Source organism: Staurois parvus, unplaced genomic scaffold (genome assembly GCF_062004578.1).
Source record: "Staurois parvus isolate SC_StPar_1 unplaced genomic scaffold, SC_StPar_1.0 ptg000287l, whole genome shotgun sequence".
Classification (NCBI taxonomy): Eukaryota; Metazoa; Chordata; class Amphibia; order Anura; family Ranidae; genus Staurois; species Staurois parvus.
The window spans coordinates 7284397-7309232 of NW_028318083.1; the positions used below are offsets into that span (position 1 = coordinate 7284397).

Sequence of the window (24836 nt, forward strand, 5' to 3'; positions counted from 1 at the left end):
CTTTTCAATCTTAGCAAGCATGCTACAGGAATCCCACTTTTCAATATATTGAAAATCTGCAAAAGAAAAAAAAAGTTTTTGCAGCTTCCTTCAATAGCGCTTCTTCATTCTCTTTCTTTGTCTGCATCCTCTAGGATCAATATATCTGGATGAGAAACAGGAATAGGAGAAAAAGCATGGCATTTTTGAGGCCTGGACAGAGATGGCTATATTAAGGCAACAAAGATGCAAAGGATACTGCTTTAGTCAAATAGGCTGCTTCTTGTGGGTCTGAAAGAGTTAGAATCGGTTGCGGAGACCAGTGTTAGTGCCGATTCTTGCACAGTGTAAAGGACACATCATCACTCTGAAGTTGAATGTTGTGCAGGCCTTCGGCAGAGCGAGTTTTCACCTGTAATTTTAATCTGACTCCCTTTTGCATGGTCTCTGCCATACAGTGCATGCAGAATGTATTCACAGCACTTAACTTTTGCCACATTTGGTTATACTACAGCCTTATTCCAAAATGGATTAAATTCATTTTTTTCCTCAACATTCTACAAACAATACCCCATAATGACAACGTGAAAGAAGCTTGTTTTGAAATCTTTGCAATTTATTACAAATAAAAAAAAAACGAAAGAATTTACTGGAGAACATCCTTAACAGCTTGGGCGATCAGGATGGAGCAGGATTATCGGACGATAGCCCAGAGCTACTGTGGAGAATGTCCGCTCACATGGCATGTCAGGCCACGCCCCCTACGTTTGCAGTTTATAGTGTTTTTTTACACACACAAAAAAAATTTTGCTAAAAAACCCCCGCACAAAACGCCAGTTTGCTGTGTTTTTCAGCGGTCAAGCATTTTTACAGCTAAAAGATACTCTAGAGACCCACTAGTTCTGTTTTTTTTCCCAGCCAAAAGACACCCCTGCCAAAAAATGCTGATTAAAGCCTATGTGTGCATGGACACATAGGATATCATGCTGGGGAGTTTACTGGCTGTAGAAAAAAATGCCAAAAACCAAAAACAGCCGCTGTAAAACGCCCAGTGTGCATGAGGACTAACATGTTACATCAGTATTTACACATTCACACCTGATCCCGAAATATAACAGCAGACAGGGGATCCTTTCCCTGTACCCACTATCACAATTTAAAAACAGAGTGGCTGTGCAGGGCTTCACCCACACAGCCACATCATTCAGGTGCAAAGCTCTATGAATGAATGAACTACAAGTCCCATCTTCCACCGTGGTGAGCATCCTTGTAATTTAAAAAAAAAAAATGCACAATTTTTACCTGCAGAATTATGTGCATTATCATTTTTTTTTTAAAAAGGTGAACTTAGCATTTAATTATGAAGTGCTGTGTGCAGTTTTAATTAGTTTGTATGTTACTATATTTTAAAAAATATAAAAAAAAAATGAACTGATATACTTACAGATGCAATACCCATTATTTTAGGGAACAAAAGTGACGAACAGCCATCTGGGCTCTGTCCAAAAGTAGTATAAGGTGTCTGAAACCAAGCTTTCTCATTTGCCCAGATAACATCACAAAGAGGTAATATAGATGCACCAAGTCCAATGGCAGGTCCATTTACAGCAACAATTATGGGTTTCTTAAACTGAATAAAAGTACTCACGAACATCCTATAAAGATAAAATGCATGTGGTTACTGTTAGATTTACTAAATAGTAAGCTAAAAAAAAAAAAGGCAACGGTTACATTCAGAGATGCAAATTTTTATTCCATGTCACGTTTCTAATTCCAAAACCTTTTTTTTTCTGGAGTTAGAGTTATAACTAGACATGAGCAATTTGTTTTGTTACAAATTGAAATTCGGATGAAATTAACAATATTCGGAGATTCCGTTTTGTGTCCAAATCTCAGAATCACAACAGTAATGAATGTGAAATAATTTCAAGACAACGAATTAATTTGTATTCATTGGGATGATATAATGCGATAGTTTGGGTCTTTTGGTAATGTTTAAAGCATTCGAAATAACATAACCACATAACGAATGATCCCAACTGATTCAGATCTGTATTGGGGTTTTTTTGCATTAACATTTTTAACATATTATAAAAAATGCACTACATATGAAAAGCAAACATGTTACAGTAAGGTATAAAAGTGAAATAACATAATGAATGCATATGAAATTAAATTTGTTCTTTGTTATGTTATGATTTGGAGATTCTGATGGATCCACCTCCATCCAACCCAGAATAGATAACTAATCTCCCGAAATAACGAACAAGTTGAAACGAATATATCCAAACTTCCAGAATACAAATCGAATTGGAATAACAAATATGTGAAATTAATCCGAATATACGAAACAAATCAGAATGTTCAATGAATGAATTTAAAAAATGAAATATTCTAACATAATAAATATGACAAAAAGATTAACTTAACAAATTAATCCAAAATAAAAAAAGATTCCATTGTGCACATCTCTAATTATAACCTATGGCAGCTTTTTATTCCTGTCTGTGTCCCCACTGAGCAGATTTACACTACAATTTATCCTGATTAACATTTTCATTAACAGAGAAAGTGACGGGAATGCCAAAAATATACAGTTGTCTTTAGCACAGGAAACAGGGAAATCTTTCAGTGGGAACACCTGTTCTTGTTAAGTTTAGGCTCAGTTCACACTATTGCATATGAATGGGCTGCTGTGCCTGAGTTTCCCGCAGATAAAAAGTGCATGCCCCTTTTTAAAAACGAGGCTGCAAGGAAACTGCATGGTCTCTTTGACTCGCACTCGCAAACGTGCTGTGGGTTGAAATGCGTGGGAGTGCCATCCAGAATGAATGGCAGCCCCGCGCATTTCGTAAAAGCAGCATGATTTGGCTGCAGAGTGCAGGCAAGTGTGACCCTAGGCTTAAAGTGGTAGTACAACATAAAAAAGTAAAGGAATAATAGTGTCAAATTACCACAAAGAATATATAAATAAAAAATAATGTCCACAAATCTTGTCAGCTGGGTTACCGCGGTGAGTGAGGCTCGTCCCTGCTGTTTCAGAGGCTGTCATTGCTGGTGTCGGCTTAGACACCTTTTTTGTGAGTTTACATCTGATGTGCAATAAAGTTTATGGTTTTTAAAACGTAATGCACCATCATATCTTTTCTTGATTCCCCGAGTATTGCTACTATTCATGGAGAGATGATGACCATCTGAGTTAAAAGATTTTTCCATCCTTGCTGATTGGCTGATTGCAGTGTATTGCTCCCAAACCTTGGATATCTCTACAGATCATCGCTCCCAGAGCAATAGCGAATATGCCGATTTATAATTTGATCAGCATATAGATCTGGTGAGTTTATTTATTTTATTCGGTGGTGGATTTTTCTCTGTGTCATTTGGTTTATACAAGACTTCAGGATTGATTGTCACTTTTATGGTGGTTGGACTTTTCACAAGATTTGTGGACATTATTTTGAATTTATTATTTATATATTCTTTGTGGTAATTTGATACTATTAGCGCATTCCTTTACTTATTTATGTTATACACCTGATTTGGGATAGGTTTGCAGCTTAGCTTTGTTTAATATTTTTTGGCGATTTTCTTATTACTACACGTAAAGTGGTAGTAAACTTCTTTTTTGGACTTGTACCAACAGTTAAGCCTACAATAAGGCTTACCTGTAGACGGAGTATTACCTACAACTTTAGGAAATACTCACACAGCATGCAGCCTGTGACACCTCCGGAGCAGGAGGTCTAAAGGAACAGCATGCCCGTACCGTTCTTTCAGAGCTGTAAGCTGTGCCTGTGACTACAGCACGCATGCGCAGGAGTGATGTCATCGTGGCTTGGCCAGTCAGGTGGCCTGGAGTGCGTGAAACCAGAAGGAAGACAGGGTAAAGATGGAGGCCCTGTCAGCAGTGACAGTGCGCCGCTGGAGGGCTTCGGTCTAAGGTAATTCATAATGTGCAAGTATGCGATGCATACTAACACGTTATTGCCTTTACCTTACAGGGGTTTTTTTTTTTTAACATGCTCAAGTTTACTACCATTTTAAGAAGGGAATTCAAGCATTGGCATTCACATAAGCAATTGTTTACATTTTATACTGACTATAGACTACTTTTTTAGTCACAACAGGCATGCAAGTTCTGAATTCAATGAAGCAACACCATCATCCTTCCACCCCCCACTACCACTTTGCTGAATGATGAACTGCAATGATTTCAGGAGAGACATTACTATAGGAGTGATATTTCACAAGAGGTGGACACCATCCCACTCCCAATACATGAAATAAGGAAAAAAATTAAAAGGTCAGTAAAATCCCAAAAGGGATATTTTATTAATAGGTAGAGTTTGGCTGCATAAAGTGGGCGCTGTCCTGTCTTGGACACACAAACCACAAGACATATTTTCTTTAAGATGTCCAGCCGCTGCTTTTTTTTAAAACTTTTTTTGACAGAATGAAGAATGATTAGAACCAGTCAGGTTTCCCTGCTATCCACAGGTCTCAGAGAGATTTTATGTTGCCTTTTGTTCATGGTAATAATGGTTTAATGCAGGAGTCTCCAAACCTTCTAAACAAAGGGACAGTTCACTAAATCTCAGCCATTAATGGGACAGACTGGTCCAAGGGAGTACAAAATGCCTCAGCAATTATTGAGACTAAATACTGCCTCAGGCCTAGAACAATGCCTACGGTCAGTAAGAGGTGGAATAATGACCTATCATTTGTATCAGTGGGAGGAACACTAACCCTTGCTGGTGCCAGTTGTAGGACTAGAATCTCATTGTTGGTGTCAGTGGGAGGAATAGTGTCCAATTATTGGTGTCAGTGGAGCAATACCTCCCCATTGTTGGGTGTCATTGGGGGGGGGCATTAACTCATATCAGCAGGATGAATAGTTCCCCTGGCTACTTATAACAAGAGACTGAGAACTCAGACAGCCCAAGCATTATATTATTAGTACAGAAACCTCAGCTTCCTTGGACACATATGTGTGGTGTGAGCCTAAAAGCCCACCCTCTTTGCCGCTGCATATATGAGTTACATGGTTGGTCAAAGAATGACAATGTTATTGTTAAATCAACAGGCCCATAACAAAAATGTAAAAATTGCTCTGGTTTGTAGGTGATTTACAGGTGCGAGAGTGGAAGTGGTTATCACATTTTTTGTACAAATCGGTATGAAAAAATAAACATACCTAATTGCATCAGCCATTTTAGTGCTCTCTCTTTTTCGATCATCTGTCAAGCGTCTAATAAAATAAACAAAGTCAATACCGTAACAAAACACACTCCCAACTGCACTGAAAAGAACTAGCTTGCTGTCATCTGCAGCTGCTGTTGCTAGGGCACCCTGGACTTCCTTCATTACCTAAAGAAAAGAAATGTAACGTAATGTTAAGGATAAACAAAAACATTTACTCACAAATTATTTATGGACATATATACAGCAACCACAAAACAAATGTGTACACCACATGGAAATATCTTTTTCCATATATTTGAAAAGGCAAGACATCAGATCTTCATGCCGTGGTGTCTACTGAAATACAGTATTTGTATTTTTCGCTCCATATGACCCCCCCCCCCAAAAAAAATGGGGGGAAATGTATGTACGTCTTATGGAGCAAATACTGACCAGGAATCCCCCCCCGCCCCGCCGTGTTAGAATACTGGGCTGGCCACTCGGCTCTTCTGTGGCATTAGAGAGGAGGAGTCCGAGTCAGCAGTGCAGCAGCGCTAGGCAGGGACCAAAGCAGCTACCCCTTAAAGTGGAGTTCCAGCTGAAAAAAAAAAAAAAGTCAGCAGCTACAAAAACTGTAGCTGCTGACTTTTAAAATACAACCACTTACCTGTTCCTCGGTCCAGTGGTGTCCTCACCACGGCTGGTTTCACCGGCCGTCTTCTCTCCCAGGTGCCGGCATCTTGTGGCTTCACAGCCGGGTGCCCACTGCACATGTGCGAGAAGTGCTGCGCTTTGTGAATGGCCCCATAGTCTTCTGGGACCTGTCACGTGTCCCAGAAGACTACGGGGAGGGAGAACAACTTCCGCTTCTGATCGCCTAGGTGATCGCAGCGGAAGTGGGAGTTGGTACCTGTCAAATTCGGGTACCCGCTCCTCAAAGGTCCGCAGTCTCTGGTCATCTCCTGTACTATGTCCACAGTCTCTGGTCATTTCCTGTACTAAGTCTGCAGTCTCTGGTCATCTCTTGTAGTACATCTGCATTCTCTGGTCATTTCCTGTACTATGTCTGCAGTTTCTGGTCATCTCCTGTAGTATGTCCGCAGTCTCTGGTCATTTCCTGTAGTATGTCCTCAGTCTCTGGTCATTTCCTGTAGTATGTCCGCAGTCTCTGGTCATCTCCTGTACTATGTCCGCAGTCTCTGGTCATCTCCTGTAGTAAGTCTGCAGTCTCTGGTCATCTACTGTACCATGTCCGCAGTCTCTGGTCACCTGTAGTATGTCCGCAGTCTCTTGGTCATTCCCTGTACTGTCCGCAGTCTCTGGTCATCTCCTGTACTGTGTCTGCAGTCTCTGGTCATCTCCTGTACTATGTCCGCAGTCTCTGGTCATCTCCTGTAGTACATCTGCAATCTCTGGTCATTTCCTGTACTATGTCTGCAGTCCATTGGTTCAGAATATTTTTTTTCTTGTTTTCCTCCTCTAAAACCTAGGTGCATCTTATGGTAAGGTGAGTCTTATGGAGCGAAAAATAAGGTAACTGATACAATTGCACATACAGTAATCACATGAAAAAAAAGTGAGAACCCTCTTACATTTATCACTTCAGTTCCATGAAATTTAAACCAGGTGTTCCAGATTAGGTGCCAATGATTACAATCTTCTTAAGCAATATGCAGGTGGAACCTGTCTTACTTAACCACCCAAGTATTATCCTTTACATATATTCATCATCAGGCCATTTTTCCATTTTAAAATGAAACTTCACTCTCTCAATCAACATTTACTATTTTGAATCCTTATACTGCTAGAATTAGTAATTACATAGGAAATATATCATATTTACTTGTCTCAAATGTTTTTTTTTTACGTTTCTTTAGTTATTTCCTGGTTTCCATGCCTAGGTAAATTATGTAATATTTCCCAGGAGTCTTTAGGAGGAGAGGACGAGTTTTTGAATCATCTGCCCTTACTCAAGATGGCCACAAACAGAAATGCTAGGTGGTGTTTTTCGAAGTGATTTCTCACTAACATAAAGCATGGAGACATGGATGGGTGAGTTTGCTTTGTATAGTAAAAATTAATTAAATAGCGTTTTTGGTTTGCTGTGCTCAGATACAGTGCAGGTCCTCTTTAAGTGCTGAGACAGTCTGCCTGCCAATTAGTTAGTCATGCAACACTGTACCCAAATACATTTCTCATTCTTTCGGCGCCATTTAATAACTATATATTTTTTACTATATAAAAGAGGAAAAAGACCACAAATTTGGGTTTACCTACATCTACCTTTAATTTTTTTTTACAGTAAAAAAAAAATCCAACAGACTGGCAATCAGTGGTGTTTTAAACCCTTCCTACACCCCAAAAACAATCCCACAATTGTTGGTAATTAGTGGCACCCCTTCCCCCACCAGCTTTAAGAAAAACAAAAATCCCATCATCATTAGCGGTCAGTGGAACGTTAAGACCCTGCACCTTCAACATCGATCTGTTGCTCCTCTAACTTGCAGTTTTTACACACATTCATCCTATTCACCATGAAGGAAGTGGAGAAGTTCAAATATGGCCCATTTCCCTACCCTTTTTGTCTGGATTACAAACTTGGCAGCCAAGTAATGCAAAGTATATGCATTTCAACTGTGTATTTAAATGTTTGACTGGGGTCAGCTTTAAATGTCAAACTGCGGATTCTGCAGATATAAAAAAATCTATTTAATCTGTGTTATCCCTATTCTAGGCAAAATAGATCATAATGTTGCTGCCCTCACATGTCACTTGAGCATGCTGAAAATAGTGCCAAATATCTTTATGAATAGCATTTGCTCTCTGCTCAGTAGAGATGATCCCAAAGAGGCTTTCGATATCGTTACTGCATAGTGAACAACTCATAGTTCCAATGTGTCAGTTCACCTTAGCTATTCAGCACCTGGGATTCCATAAAATGAAATATTCTCTGATCTGTAAATAACAACCAGGCTTCCTGTCATTTGTGCCACCCCTATTCAGCATTGCTGGCATGTGAGGCCACTAACTAGTGCTAAGCCAATCCTGTGATGCAGATGGGGAAATTATATTCACACCTGGGAGGTCCAGTAGGTACCTGTACTGCCATAATACAAAGTGAGAGTTGGGCCGATCTCCAGGCATCAGCTCAGTCCAGTGGGAGAAAGACAGTAAGTCCCAAGCTCATCCATACCAAGAATTTCTGGTATTTCACTTCACTCCCAATGGCTACATGGGGGAGTGAAAATAAGGACAGTATATAGTGGTGGGGAGGAAGAAGTTATGAACCCTATTGCTTTGTCATACTTGGGCAGCAAACCAAAGGGCCACTTTTTATAATTGAGGTTTTAAATGTTACTTTAACACAAAATAAAAACCCCCACCACATGAGCAAATCACTTTCAGCTATTCCACTTTATTTTACATATTGCATAGAAACTAACCTCTGGATTCAGGGAATTATGTTCAGATGACTTTGTAGAAAGTAATATATGTGTGAATCCATCCTGTTTTCGCACAACAATGTCTCTGTATCGATAAGCACTTTCAGTTTGTCTTACACTGAAACGTAGCCTTTTATCAAAGGACTGTTCTCTTCGTTCATCAATAAACCTCCTCTTTCCTGTTACTCCTGCCACTGATGTCTGTATATTGCTGGTACCATTTGCAGTCAATGCCTGCATGAAAGTAGATGTGCCTGCAAACAGTTAAAAACATCATTTGGTCAGATTTCAGAATAGTGATTGCAAAGCCTCCCACATATTTAGGAGGTCATGTCACTTCTGACTTTATATTAGGAATAACATGAACTTGCAATTAAGAACTGTAGCCATGTTACATTTTCCTGCAAAAGCAAAACACATTTCTACCGTTACTTCAGATGAATCAAAAGGTACTGCAAGTCAAAACATTGTTGCACTACAAAAATTTTGAGAAAGCTATGATTTTTTGGCATTCAAGTAAAAGTTACTTTTTTAAGACCTTTAAAAATGCTAAATCAGCATAGATGAACATGTCAAAGTAATTTGGACTAAAAATTTAGGATAAGTTTTTTGTATAAAAACATTCATAAAAGGGGCTATTTTAATATAAACATATAAAAGAAGACATCATTTGTCAATAGGTGTTTACACATTCAAAAATATAAGTATTACTAAAACAATAGATAGAGGACAACTTAGAATGTACTCTTGCTACAAATTAGTTAACGGCTTGCCTCCTGCCCTATAGCTGAAATACTGCTACAGGGCGGCACGGGTGCGCAAAATCACGTATATATACACGTGATTTTGCAGTTCCGGGTAGGGGGCGTGTGCGAGTCACGTGTGTCCTACCCACGCTGCCATTCGCGGCCTTGGCTGTCAATCACCAAGTCCCGCCCGTTGATTACTCGCCGTCACCCGGTGATCACCAAGTATTACCGACGGGGGGAGAGAACTGTATGTAAACAATACAGTTCTCTCCCGTCAGCTCCTGCACACTGCTTTGTATGGTTCTGCATAGCAGAGCCATACAAAGCAGTGTGCTTCCAGTGAAGCACACACACAGCACATAATGTGAAATAGCACACAGTTAACCCTTTGATCGCCCCAGATGTTAACACCTTCCAGCCCAATGCCATTAGTACAGTGCCAGTGTTTTTATTAGCACTGATCACTGTATTCGTGTCACTAGGGATGTCCGTGACACCAAGTCAGTTCCCCGCTGCAGTCCCACTATCAGTCGCTGATCACTGCCATTACTAGTTAAAAAAAAAATAAAAAAAATCCTAGTATATGTACCGCCATTTATAAACGTTATAACTTTCACGGAAACCAATTACGTTACACGTATTGGGATTTTTTTTTTTTGTTGCAAAGACATGTAACAGAATACATTTTGTCCTAAATGTATGACGAAATTTGATTTTTAAATTTTTTTTTCTGGACATGTTTAATAGCAAAAAGTAAAAAATGTTTTTTTCTCAAAATTGTCGGTCTTTTATTTTTTTTTTAAATAGTGCCAAAAATAAAAAAAAACGCATATGCGATCAAATACCACCAAAAGAAAGCTCTATTCGTGGGGAAAAAGGGCGTTAAATGTCATTTGGGTGCAGCGTTATATGACCGCGTAATTGTAAGTGAAAGTAATGCAGCACAGTAGTGCGAAAAATGGCCTGGTCAGGAAAGGGGGTAAATCCTCTGGACAGCGAGTAGTAAATGTAGTTAAAAGCCTTATATTGGAAGAAAAATAAAACAATCAAAGCTTCACATAAATTAAGCCTAATCAGACTGGACTCCTGGGAGGTATGTAATCATGCATTCCTTTTAATACCCCAAAGCAACAACAAATGTACACTATTACTGTTTTGCAAGCATCTCAAAAAGTTTTAGACCAACTTTCAAAATCTTTGTAGCTATTTAGAAAAGAAAAAGGATTAGCATTAAGGTGTGATTTAGGCTACTTTCACAATGAGGAGTTTTTGAAGCGTTTTTGCGTTAAAAAAAGCCCCTGAAAAACTAAAAAAAATGCTTCCCTAAGTATATGAATGTATATCTATGTATGTTTTTACACTGAGGTGTTGCGCTTGCGGTGCGGTGTAAAAACTCTTGCTTGAAGCATCTTCGGGGCATGTTTGGTGAGTTAAAAAAAATAAAAACGCCCCAAAAACGCCTCTTCCCATTGAAATCAATGGAAAATGCTTAAAAAAAGCCTGAAATAAGCCTCCGAGAAGCATTTTTTGGTGCAGTTTTTAAGTCACGTCCTTTAAAAATGCTCAGAAAGCATGGAAAAAGTGTGGTAAAAACGCCTATGCGTTTTTGCTGTGTTTTTACGATGGATCAGTGTGAAAGTAGCGTTACCAGCTGACAATCCATGTAGGCATCATGCCACTTTATTTGTTTCTAACAAAAATTATACTCGATGATACAATCAAATTAACAACAACAAGGATAGGTGGAGCTGGCCTCGCTTTGGCAAGGACATCTTTCTGCAGGAATCCCAGCACCTCTTTGTTGAAGATAAATGCTAACTCAATGACATGTACTTTGCTAAAGTACTGTGCATCGAACAATCAGCGTTTTTTTTAAATACGGTTTTTACCTTTTTTATTGTCAATAGGTTTTCTTTTTTAAGTTCTGAAGACATTTTATAAAGCAACAACAGCTCACAGTTGGCAAAAAAGGAATACAGAAGCAAGAACATTTTGTTAAAAATTCAAGTTATTTGGATGTAGTCTTCAAAACTCCAGGGTGGAAAAATAAGGTTATTAAAAACAAATATTGGGGGACCTCAACATATATAGCATTGGACTCGCTCACTAAAATGTGTAGCTATAGTTTAACCTGTTGGCAAAGAGTGAGGGGTGATCATATTGAGTCCAGGGGCTTCATATTTAAAGAAAGCATTTATGTGAATTGGTAAATATACTTGTTTGTCTTTTTTCGTTGATTACAAAAAAAAAAAAAAAAAAAAAAAAAAAAAAAAAAAAAAGGATCAGCCCTGTGCCTTACTTCAGCAAATAAATTAAACCTAACTCCATCTTCCTTGCATGTGCCACTAACAGAGTGTAAGTGGATAATTTATGTTGAGATGTGGTGCGAGAAGGAGCTTGATGGTGAAGGAACATGAACCGATGGTCTTTTGGGACATGGGTTAAAGCTGTACAGTAACCTAAGCAGGTTAGCCAAAATCCGCCAAGCATTGGGCAGGTCCATCATATATGCATAACATCCACGTTGGCGTTACAGCCACAGAAGCACTTATCTGATTGCACAGGGTGGAGATGTTCTAATCTAGACAGTACCATGTACAAACCGTTAAGAACATTAGATGCAGATTCAAAAGGAGGTAATATTAATGGTACTGGTGTCTAATGTGGACCAAATTTGTGACCAGATCTCCTTGAAAAAGGCCGTATATAGTCTCCATCAGAAGACTGTGTGGCAGGCAGAGCACTGTCATCCTATTAAAGTGTCTGAACAAAGACCTTCATTTCAAAATCACCAGGTATTTTAATGAAACAGCAGATTTCAGAAGTATTTATCATTTTGTAACTACATTAACATGTTATAGTTTATATAAGATTCAGTTATTGAGTTCACATATATTTTACAAGATCAGCTGCATAAGAATTGAATGTTCAGTTTAGTAGTTACATTTGCAAAGTAACTCCAGCAATTCATTTTTCAATATAAACTAATAGAAAAATACACCTAATTATCAGGTGATTACTACAGAAAAGGTTTATGGTCAGAGATGCTGAATTTGTATCACCCGATGGCTGGGACATGTAGTTCCGGGCGTAGGGCAGGTAGCTTTTTTCAACCTTTAGCCCTGCTGCTGGCAAGCATAAGGGCTCACCTGTCAGGTGGAAGCATTCGGATGGCAGATTGCTTCTGCAGAGCCCACAGTGTCAGCCCCCGCCCCCACCCCCACCCCCACCCCTGCGTGTGAATCTCCCCCTGGCTCGCCAAGTTTCCCGGGCTCCGCTTGCCCATCTGCGGGCCCGGGACTGATTAAGTGCACACCGGCATCTAGAGGGGAGGGAGGAAAGCAAACACGTCCGCTCCCCTATGCCTCTTATCAGTTTGGTTGCCCTTCTCTGTACTTTCTCCAGTTCCCCAATGTTCTATTTGTGAATTGGTGCCCAAAACTGGACTGCATATTCCAGATAAGTTATTACTAATACTAAATATATATCTTTATCTAGTGGTAATAAATAATATCACAACAAAAATGTAAAAAAAATTATGAAATATATATATATATATATATATATATATATAATTACATTGAAATAAAAACCCAAAATAAATAAAATAAATAGTAATAAATCCCAAAAATAAATTAAAATATAAAAATAAAAAAATAGGTGACGTAATAAATATTACATATTACTAATAAAACAATTAAGATCAAATTCTACATTATGACCTATTGGATATAAAGTCTGCAGCTCTTATATCCAAAAAAGATTCTTGCTGACTCAAGGACCGAACCTTATTACTACCCCTCCAAGGAGGATGGTACTTCTCAATACTCTAAAATTTAAGACCCGATGGATCCTTATTGTGCACAGTGGCAAAATGTCTCGATACACTATGATTTTTAAAACCTTTAAAAGAGATATTTTCAACATGTTCTCCAATTCTCTTCCATAGAGGCCTTTTGGTACGTCCAACATATTGTATACTACAACTACATTCTAATACATATACTACCCCTTCAGTTTCACACATGATAAAATCCCCGATCTGACATTGCTTGTCAGTACTTGTTGCCATAAAACTAGTTCTTTTGAGATTAAGCCCTTTTTGTTCTTATGCATCCATAACACTTCTTACATGAAAAAAATCCTTTTTATGTAAAAAAAAGAAAATTTTTCTTTGGGGGATTTTTTTTTTTTGCTATACAATCACGTAACCTTGGACCTCTGGTATAAACAAACTTAGGTTGTGCTGGTAAACATCAGCTATGAGCTCTTTGCTGCCATCTGGAGCCTCTTTGATGGAACTACTGTGCTCGGTTGACCTATATTAGTTGATAGGTTCACTTTGAGGTGAGTGGCCATCCTTATCCGTAGGCAGAGGTGCACTGAGTCACGGTGGAGCAGTGTCGTTTTTGGAAAGTTTCTTTTGGAGCACATTTTGCATATATCAAGCACTTTTTCAAGCACAATATTTGATTGAACTGTCATAATATAAGGACTTCTTTGGTTATTATAATTATATTTATTTACATGTCACAATTACATATATGAGTTAGCGCAACACTGTTGTTTTATGTATATGGTTCTGAGTGTGGGATCACAAGTGTTATTGCAGCAGCTCAGGTAGTGCTTTTTCATTATATAATAGGGCACATTGTTTTTTCTTTATTTTTAAGGTAATTTGTTGCTTTTTTTGTGCCCTAAAATTAATTTTGTGTATTTTTTGCTGAAATTTTTGCATTTCCTAGACCTTTGCGGTAATAAATATCATGCAACATGAAAAAATGGAACTACCACTATTTTATTTTCTAGGGTCTCTGATTTGAGAAAATATATGTTTGGGGGTTTTGTGTAATCTTCAAGCCTAAAATGATTTTTTAAACGTGCAAAAAACGCAAAAAAACGACTCTGGCAGCAAAAAGGTCTAAAGTCCACTGTTGGCTGATGTCACTCACCCGGTCCACATTTACCCACCTTCCTGACCAGGCCATTTGTTGCTATTTGGCACTGAGCTACTTCAACTAGTATTTGCGTGGTCATACAACGCTGTACCCAAACAAAATGTATGACCTTTTTCCCCCACACAAATAGAGCTCTTTTGGTGGTATTTGATCAACACTGTGTTTATTTTTTTTGTGATATGAACGAAAAAAATGCAGAAAATTTTGAAAAAACAAAAAGATGTTTTTTAATTTCAGTTACAAAAAATATCCAAAAAACTCAAAGTTAGCTATAAATTTAGGCTAAAATGTATTCTGCTACATGTCTTGGTTAAAAAAAAAAAAATAATCCCAATACATGTATATTATTGGTTTGTGTGAAAGTTATATCGTCTACAAACTATGGTATATATACTGGAATTTACGCAGCTTTTATCTTCTGACTGCCTATCACATTTCTTGAGGTGCTAAAATGCCAGGGCAGTAAATAGACCCCCTAAATTACCCCTTTTTTAAAAGTAGACACCCCCCGAGGAATTTGCCTTTGGAAGATATGTTGAGTCCATGGAAGATTTTATTTTTTTGCCACCAATTTTTGAAACATTTTTTTTTTCAAAACAAAGTTGTGACTTAAATGATATATTGCTCACATATGCCATGGCTATATGTGTAATAACACCCCAAAACACATTCTGCTACTTCACCCGAGCATGAGGATACCACATGTAAGAGACTTTTTGGCAGCTTATCCACATACAGGCCCCCAAAATCCAATGACCACTTTCAATCTTTCAAAAGGGCATATTTCCTCATATCACTTCCTCACCACTTATCACAGTTTCGGAGGCCCTAAAATGCCAGGATAGTACAAACACCCCCCCAAATGACCCCATTTTGGAAAGTAGACAATCCAAGGAATTTGATAAGAGGCATGGTGAGTATTTTGCAGATATTTTTGTCACAGGGTTTTGAAAAAGAAAAAAAAGAAAAGAAAAAAATAAATTTTTGGTTCCTTTCTTCATTTTCTAAAAACTTGTGGCAACAAATGAGATCTGCAAAATACTCACCAGGCCCCTTAGCAAATATCATGAAATGTCTACTTTCCAAAAAGGGATCAGTTGGGGGTGCAGGGGGTTCTACTATCCTGGAATTTCTGGGCCAACATTAGCAGCTTCTGTCACACATCAAGAAGCTTGAACACACATCATAGAAGCTTCTGACACACATCACCAACTGTTCTAACCACGCTGCGATTTTTCGAACATTGTGTTTTAGAAAAAATACACATTTTTTAATCATAATGCACAAAAACACAATATATTGCCCAATTGTTTGATATCATATCACAGATGATGTTACACCGAATAAAGAGATACCAAACATGACAGGCTTTAAAACTGCATATGCCTGTGCAACAGCGACAAACTACGTACATTTTTTATATCGATAAGTGACGTTTTAAAAGCCTTTACACATCACCACTCTATATTTATGCATGAGGTCTAGTGCTAGAATTATTGCACTCGATCTGACGTTCACAATGATACCTCACACGCATGGTGCAATCTCTGTTTACATACCGACACAGGACCGACGCTTGCGGTCGCCTTTGCGCATGAGCACGGGAAGACGGGTGGGGCAGGGGTGATTTTTTTTTTTTTTACTTTTTATTATCACTTTTATTTTTATCACAGGGAATGTAAATATCCCCTGCAATAGCAATAGGCAATGACAGGTATGACAGGTGATTTCTCAGATTTCTCTGAGAAATCTGGGGTCTATTTAACTCTGGCCTCGCATCTGATCACACCAAGGGGGGGGAGGGGGCGTCCCTTCCCGCTGCTTGTAAAAATGTTCCAGCAGTTATTTAGCCACTAGGATTGCTTTTACATTACAGCCGACCACCAGCTGAATAAAAAATTATACCAGGATGATGCCTGTAGCTGCAGGCATCATCCCGGTATAACCACTCAAAGTCCAGCGATGTACCAGTATGTTGCTGGTCCTTGTTAGGCATATATGTAACAGCAGAGAACATGGGCATATGATGAATCGGATCTGTGGACCAATATGACCGCAATTCATTCTTTTTTGTAATGTCCATGTTGAGGGTTAGGCCTAAAAACAGTTTTACATTAAGAAACCGTGAAAGGTTTCCATGCGAATTGTTTGACAAGAGCTGAATTTGGGTGGGTGGCCATGTATTTTTGTTTGTATAAATTGCTTGGCTCACAATCAACTCATATAAATCTTCCATGAAAAACAGCGGAGGGGCTCAACTCTAGTGCTGGCAGAGAACGGGGCTGATCCTGCTAACACTGTACTAATGACACTGCCTGGGTGACGAGGTGATCAAAGGGTTAATAGGAGGGATCCAAGTGTTAAATTTGCCAATCTAATATGTGCGTGTAAAATTAAGTGCTTTTACTCACAGTGCAATGTTCTCTCTTCTCTCCCTGGACCAAAGGGGGGGGGGGGGGGGGCAGCTGGGGGCGCAGGCACATACACAATCCGAAATAGAAAGCAATGTAAGAAAGCTCGCCCCCACAAAAAAAATTTTTTTTTTAATTCTCAATACAGTATTTTAAAAAATTTTATTTATTTTTTAAAACACTTTTATCAAAGTAGTGCAATATTACCAGGGAATCAGGGATTTATTTTTACACTTTGCATTGCATGAGCAAGGTTCCTTGGCCTGCGCCAGCAACAGTCCCAAGGTGCAATCAAAGTAAAAATGTGGATTATGGCTCCAAAAGAGGCGTCAAACTCCAGGAGGTTGCCAAATTTTGGCGCACTTTCAAATTCTTTCATGAAGTGTTGCCTTTTGGAGAGGATCACCACCGGGGTGACTTGGTACTTTGCGGCAGTCACACAGAGTACCAGTGTCTTCCAGGCTCTGGCTATTGTCTGTTTCGCTGAGGTTGTGATGGAAAAGAGGAGGCGACGTTTCCATGATTTACCAGCAACAGTCTTACTCAGTGTAACAGGTGTTTCTATCTTCATTTGAGTAGGATGCCTCTCCTGTGCTGCACTATTACTGGCCAACTTCCCCATGTGGCCATTGGGCAAAATTACAGCATCTCCGATTGTTTAGCACCCCCTGCAGACACAATAGGAACCTCCGCACTGTTGTCCAGGGTGACTGCAAACACTTTTAAACAAGAAACTGTGCTTGTGGATAATGTCTCTAGCACAACAACATTATATCCAGCTTTTTTTCCAAAACCTGGGGCAAGTCATGATACCGTGCCCAAATTTACCACATTCCAGGCATGGTACTGGATGACTTTTTACCAGAGAACTTCACTCCTGGTTATTCAGAAACTCAAATATCTTGATGGCAATGCTGATGATACATCACTTCTGCAGCTCCTCTTTCATGATGACGCATCTTCACCTGTTACTAAGGGAGACCGCATTCTCCCACCTGCACTTTGCTGGCTCTCTCCACAAAGCAGTGTTGCTTTAACATCACCACAATCCCCTGTAGGCATTATCTTTGTCTTACGGTTTGCAGCCCTGACATTAGTGGCGCTGCTAAGGGCAACAACACTCCTTTCAAACTTTGGGTATCCCTATTGCTCACAAATGGCACGCAGTTCGGGATTCTCAAACATTGACACAGATCTTTGCCTAGCCATGACTCTCTGTACTGGATTCTGGGACAAAGGACACTTGGAGACAGCATGCCGCTACTCAATGCACCCAACTGTCTCAGAGTCTTGACCGGACTTTCCATATTACATCCTCTTGCAAGCTGAGGACTCAGCACATTCATTGCATATCTACTTGCACCAGCATTGCAGGACAACAGAATGAACATCCTCTTTAACTGGGGTCACAGGGGCTACCAGCATGCCTTGGCACCACTCCACAGATGACATGCATTTGAAGGTTCTCATGCCTTACATTAATGTCCGTAATTTTTGAATGCTTCATCCTCACAGTCACTCGACAACATTTTTGCTTAGTCCAGCCATAAAATGTAACACGGTCTCTTTAACCACTTGCCAACCGCGCTATAGCCGAATGACGGCTACAGCACGGTTGTCTAGTTCTGGGAGGGCGCACACAGCTGATCACGTGATTTAGCAAAAGGCCATTTACAGCAGCCTTTTACCACGTAATCAGCTGTGTCCAGTGACGCAAATCACCGGTAAATGCAGTTGCTGGTTATCGGCTACACTTTCCTCACGTTGTCACAGTGTGAGGAAAGTACTGCCAATAGCCAGCAATTGTCAGAGGACGGATCGGCACTGAACATCAGGGCACTGATTATCAGTGCCCTGATTATCAGTGCCCAGCAGTGCCACCCACCAGTGTCGCCCACCTGTGCCCAGCAGTGCTGCCCACCTGTGCCCAGCAGTGCCACTCACCTGTGCCCAGCAGTACCACCCACCAGTGCCCCCATCAGTGCCACCCCTCAGTGCCAAGCATTGTTGCATATCAGTGCAGCATCATCAATGCCGGCTCATCAGTTCTGCCTATCAGTGCAGCCTTATCAACGCACACCAATGAAGGAGAAAAATTACCTGTTTGCAAAATGTTATAATAGAAACAAAGAAAAATTGTTTTTTCACATTATTTGTTTATAGCGCAAAAAATAAAAACACCCAGCGGCGAGTAAATACCACCAAAAGAAAGCTCTATTTGTGTGAAAAAAAATTATAAAAATTTCATATAGGTACAATGTTGCACGACTGCGCAATTGTCAAAGTGAGACAGTGCTGAAAGCTAAAAAAAATTGGCCTGGGCAGGAAGGGGGTATAAGTGCCCGGTAGACAAGTGGTTAAGGCTAGTTTCTCTCCTCTTGCAGGTTATCCAGGTTATGGGTCATAAACACTTTTTTCCCCAGTGACAAGGCACAGCATTGCGCGCGCGCACACACACACTGCTGTGAATAAGTATTTGCCACTTCCTAATTTTTTTGAATTTGCATATATTTTACACCTAAATGATTCTGATCAACAAGCAAATGTTAATATTACACAAAGATAACCAGAGTAAACAAAAATGCAGTATTTAAGTGATTATTTCATTTAATAAGGGAAAAAAAGCTGACCAAACCTGCCTGGCCCTTTGAGAAAAGTAACTTCCCCCCATTCCCCTTGCTAAATCATGAATAAATTGTGATTAACCACATTTTTTGGAAAGCTGAGTTGAATTTAATTTGCCACACCCAGGCCTGATTACTGCCAGACCAGTTGAATCAAGAAATCACTTAAATAGAAGCGGTCTGAAAGTGAAGCATGTAAAAGATCTCAAAAAGCAACACATCATGCAGTGATCTAAAGAAATTCAAGAACAGATGAGAAACAGAGTAATTGACATATATAAGTGTGAAATACGGTACCAAATAAGTCTACCAAACTATCCCAATAATTACAAAGAAACTTTCACCCTTGAAAGTGTAAATAATTAAATAACAGTATGAATGGGTCCCCACCTTATAAAATCCCCACCCTATATTTAGTGGCAATCAAATCTTTAGAAAATAAATCTCCAAAATATACAAATATGCAAGCAAAATGTGCAAATTAAAATAAATAAATAAATGAAGTAACTAAAGTCATTTCCGCAAATATAGTAAAATTAAATACCCAGTGTCATTTAAAGTCCAAAATTTAAATAAATAAAGCAATGTCCAAACTCCAACTTGGTATTTCTTTAGAGATGTTTGAGCCTTTCCTCTGGCTCCCAAAGGTTGGAAAATGCCTCAAAGAAAAACAAACTCACAATAGTGCATTATCTTAATGACAATATTCCATATCACTCTATATTTAGTGCAAAAACTGTGCAAAACCAAAAACAAAATAAACCAACACTGTGCAAGATCAGTGATGTGCTTCACTCTGTGCCAAACACAAATCCAGTGATGTGTCACCTCTACTGAAATCAGCAAGTATACCCTTACCAGAAATCATAGGAAAAACTGCCTTGTGTATCAATAGAAGGTATCATCAGAAACGCTTCCTTTCCTCTCCTCTACTCCTGAAGCTTTCCACTTTGATTACCTTCCCCTCATGGTCCCACATCAGCCTTGCCCAGATCTCATACAGATTCCTCCAAAACGTATATAGGCGAAAAGCAATGATATAATAGTGTGACACCGTATGGTAAATGGAACAATACCTTTTAATCAATCTGCTTACATCAAAAACATAAAAAACGAGCGTGGTAGATGTGTTCCCTGTTCAAGGGATTACCAGGCAGCTTCCAGGTGGATTACTCTGCAGTTTCCAAGACCTAAGATGGCCGCCGTACCACTTCCGGTTCCTGCTCTGCGTCCGACATCACTTCCTTTGATGCGTTTCGTCACATCCGGGACTTAGTCATAAAGGATAGATACGTCGGAACCACCAGCCGCAATTTATCTCACTCTTCATCCTATTAGCGATGCATCGGCCGCCATATTGCATCAGGGAAAAACTGCCCAAACTCCAACCACAGCGGTATCGAGATATGTCCATATCACTGACTACAATTCATTTCCCCATATACCTCACATTGCCCATCCACCCCTAAGATCATCCCTAACATGTAATTACCAATATGCAAATGGTATATAAAGGACGAATTACACATAGTAGTTCAGTATATGGACTAATCAATACTTCAGCAATCTACCTATGATACAAACATAATTTGAACCTACTACACATAGAATAAATAGATATATATAAAAATAGACACCTCCCTATAAAGAGATATATAAATATACATGCCTCCCAGATACATAACCTAATTTCCCCACTCAATAAAAATTAGATATATCCATATAAAAATCATACAAATATACATACCTCCCAGATATATATCCTAACTTTCCCACTATTAGATAAGTCTCAAATTACCACACTCTATTCATCCTACATGGATAATATAGCTTATTAGAGGACATTAAAATAATTAAACCAATTAGAATATAATGCTATAATAGCTTACTTCGATGTTAGATTGATAAATTATTAATCTAAAAATATATAGTTAAATTCTCCCTTAAAACATATAATTATTAAAAATATTACAAAGTGTACAAATAAAATCAAATAAAACTACAATTAGTAATTAGAAATAAAACAATTAAGATCTAAGTCCACATTTAATCCTTTAGGTCTAAGTGTTTGTAGTGAAAAAATCCAAAACGTTTCATTCTGCGATATTGCTTTGATTTTATCCCCACCTCTCCAGTGGGCTTCTATATTATCAATACCACAGAATTTTAGAGATCCCGAATCACAGTTGTGTACGTCCCTAAAATGCCTAGAAAGACAATGATCCTTCTTCCCTTTTTTTTAATATTCGTTATATGCTCCCTGAGCCTTTTATAAAGGGGTCTGAAGGTCCTTCCCACATACTGTAATCTGCACGAACATTCGAGCAAATCTGTTACAAACGGCGTATTGCATGTAATAAACTTCTTAATATCAAAATATTTGATTTTAAAGGATTTTATCCATGCCGGAAATGTTGTATTTGCAAAATGACAGGCATTAACACTAGGGTTATTTTACAATTCACTTCTCAAAGCACTGGAAAAAATTTTGATAATAAGAAGTTTATTACATGCAATACGCCGTTTGTAACATATTTGCTCGAATGTTCGTGCAGATTACAGTATGTGGGAAGGACCTCCAGACCCCTTTATAAAAGGCTCAGGGAGCATATAACAAATATAAAAAAAAAGGGAAGAAGGATCATTGTCTTTCTAGGCATTTTAGGGACGTACACAACTGCGATCCGGGATCTCTAAAATTCTGTGGTATTGATAAAATAGAAGCCCACTGGAGAGGTGGGGATAAAATCAAAGCAATATCACAGAATGAAACGTTTTGGATTTTTTCACTACAAACACTTAGACCTAAAGGATTAAATGTGGACTTAGATCTTACTTGTTTTATTTCTAATTACTAATTGTAGTTTTATTTGATTTTATTTGTACACTTTGTAATATTTTTAATAATTACATGTTTTAGGGGAGAATTTAACTATATATTTTTAGATTAATAATTTATCAATCTAACATCAAAGTAAGCTATTATAGCATTATATTCTAATTGGTTTAATAATCATTTTAATGTCGTCTAATAAGCTATATTATCCATGTAGGATGAATAGAGTGTGGTAATTTGAGACTTATCTAATAGTGGGAAAGTTAGGATATATATCTGGGAGGTATGTATATTTGTATGATTTTTATATGGATATATCTAACTTTTATTGAGTGGGGAAATTAGGTTATGTATCTGGGAGGCATGTATATTTATAGATCTCTTTATAGGGCGGTGTCTATTTTTATATATATATCTATTTATTCTATGTGTAGTAGGTTCAAATTATGTTTGTATCATAGGTAGATTGCTGAAGTATTGATTAGTTCATATACTGTGCAATTCGTCCTTTATATACCATTTGCATATTGGTAATTACATGTTAGGGATGATCTTAGGGGTGGATGGGCAATGTGAGGTATATGGGGAAATGAATTGTAGTCAATGATATGGACATATCTCGATACCGCTGTGGTTGGAGTTTGCGCAGTTTTTCCCTGATCCAATATGGCGGCCAATGCATCGCTAATAGGATGAAGAGTGAGATAAATTGCGGCTGGTGGTTCCGACGTATCTATCCTTTATGACTAAGTCCCGGATGTGACGAAACGCGTCAAAGGAAGTGATGTCGGACGCAGAGCAGGAACCGGAAGTGGTACGGCGGCCATCTTAGGTCTTGGAAACCGCAGAGTAATCCACCTGGAAGCTGCCTGGTAATCCCTTGAACAGGGAACACATCTACCACGCTCGTGTTTTATGTTTTTGATGTAAGCAGATTGATTAAAAGGTATTGTTCCATTTACCATACGGTGTCACACTATTATATCATTGCTTTTCACCTATATACGTTTTGGAGGAATCTGTATGAGATCTGGGCAAGGCTCATGTGGGACCATGAGGGGAGGGTAATCAAAGTGGAAAGCTTCAGGAGTAGAGGAGAGGAAAGGAAGTGTTTCTGATACCTTCTATTGATACACAAGGCGGTTTTTCCTATGATTTCTGGTAAGGGTATACTTGCTTATTTCAGTAGAGGTGTCACATCACTGGAGTTGTGTTTGGCACAGAGTGAAGCACATCACTGATCTTGCACAGTGTTGGTTTATTTTGTTTGTGGTTTTGCACAGTTTTTGCACTAAATATAGAGTGATATGGAATATTGTCATTAAGATAATGCACTATTGTGAGTTTGTTTTTCTTTGAGGCATTTTCCAACCTTTGGGAGCCAGAGGAAAGGATCAAACATCTCTAAAGAAATACCAAGTTGGAGTTTGGACATTGCTTTATTTATTTATATTTTGGACTTTAAATGACACTGGGTATTTAATTTTACTATATTTGCGGAAATGACTTTATTTACTTCATTTATTTATTTATTTTAATTTAACACATTTTGCTTGCATATTTTGGAGATTTATTTTCTAAAGATTTGATTGCCACTAAATATAGGGTGGGGATTTTATAAGGTGGGGACCCAAGAGTAATTGACATGTATCAGTCTGGAAAAGGTTACAAAGCCATTTCTAAGGTTTTGAGACTCCAGGGAACCACAGCAAAAGCCATTATCCACAAATGGAAATATTTGGAACAGTGGTGAACCTTCCCAGGAGTGGCCAGCCTACCAAAATTACTCAAAAAGCATGAAGACTCATCCAAGAGGTAATAAAAGAATCCAGAACAACATCTAAAGAACTGCAGGCCTCACTTGCCTCAGTTAAAGCTAGTGTTCATGATTCAACAATAAGAAAAGAGACTGGGCAAAAATGGCATCCATGGGAGAGTTACAAGGCAAAAGCCACTGTTGACCAAAAAGAACAAAAGCTCGTCTCACATTTGCCAAAAAACATCTTGATTATCCCCAAGACTTTTGGAAAAATATTCTGTAGATTGATGAAACAAAAGTTGAACTTTTTGGAAGTTCTGGCATCTGGCACAAAATGACCACAGCATTTCATAAAAAGAACATCATACCAACAGTCAGACATGGTGGTGGTAGTGTGATGGTCTGGGGCTGTTTTGCAGCTTCAGGACCTGCATGAATTGCCATAATTGATGGAACCATGAATTTTGCACTCTACCAGAAAATCCTGGAGGAGTTAGTGCATTTTGGTTATGCAGCAGGACAATGATCCGAAACTCACCAGCAAGTCTACCTCTGAATGGCTCAAAAAAAAATTAAGGTATTGGAGCGGCCTAGTCAAAGTCCAGACTTAAATCCGATTAAGGTTCTGTGGCATGGCCTTAAACAGGCCATTCATGCTCAAAAACCCTCCAATGTTGCATTAAAACAATATTGCAAAGAAGAGTGGGCCAAAATTCCTCCACAGCGATGTGGGAGACTCATTGCAAGTTATTGCGAATGCTTGATTGCAGTTGTTGCTGCCAAGGGTGGCACAACCAGTTATTAGTTTTAAAGTGGCAATTACTTTTTCACATAGGGCCAGGCAGGTTTGGACAGCTTTTATCCCTTAATACATTAAATGATTTTAATAATTTAAC

At 38.7% G+C, this 24836-nt stretch overlaps 1 protein-coding gene across 1 annotated transcript in view; it reads right to left on the reverse strand.

The window, feature by feature from the left end:
• CDYL (chromodomain Y like) overlaps positions 1-24836 on the reverse strand; it is a 90719-nt gene that overhangs the window by 7703 nt on the left and 58180 nt on the right. The window contains exons 3-5 of the mRNA XM_089682206.1: positions 8604-8857; positions 5174-5346; positions 1424-1634 (exon numbers count right to left, since the gene is read on the reverse strand). Coding sequence (XP_089538332.1) covers positions 1424-1634; positions 5174-5346; positions 8604-8857 — 638 coding nt within the window. The remainder of the gene's footprint in view (positions 1-1423; positions 1635-5173; positions 5347-8603; positions 8858-24836) is intronic.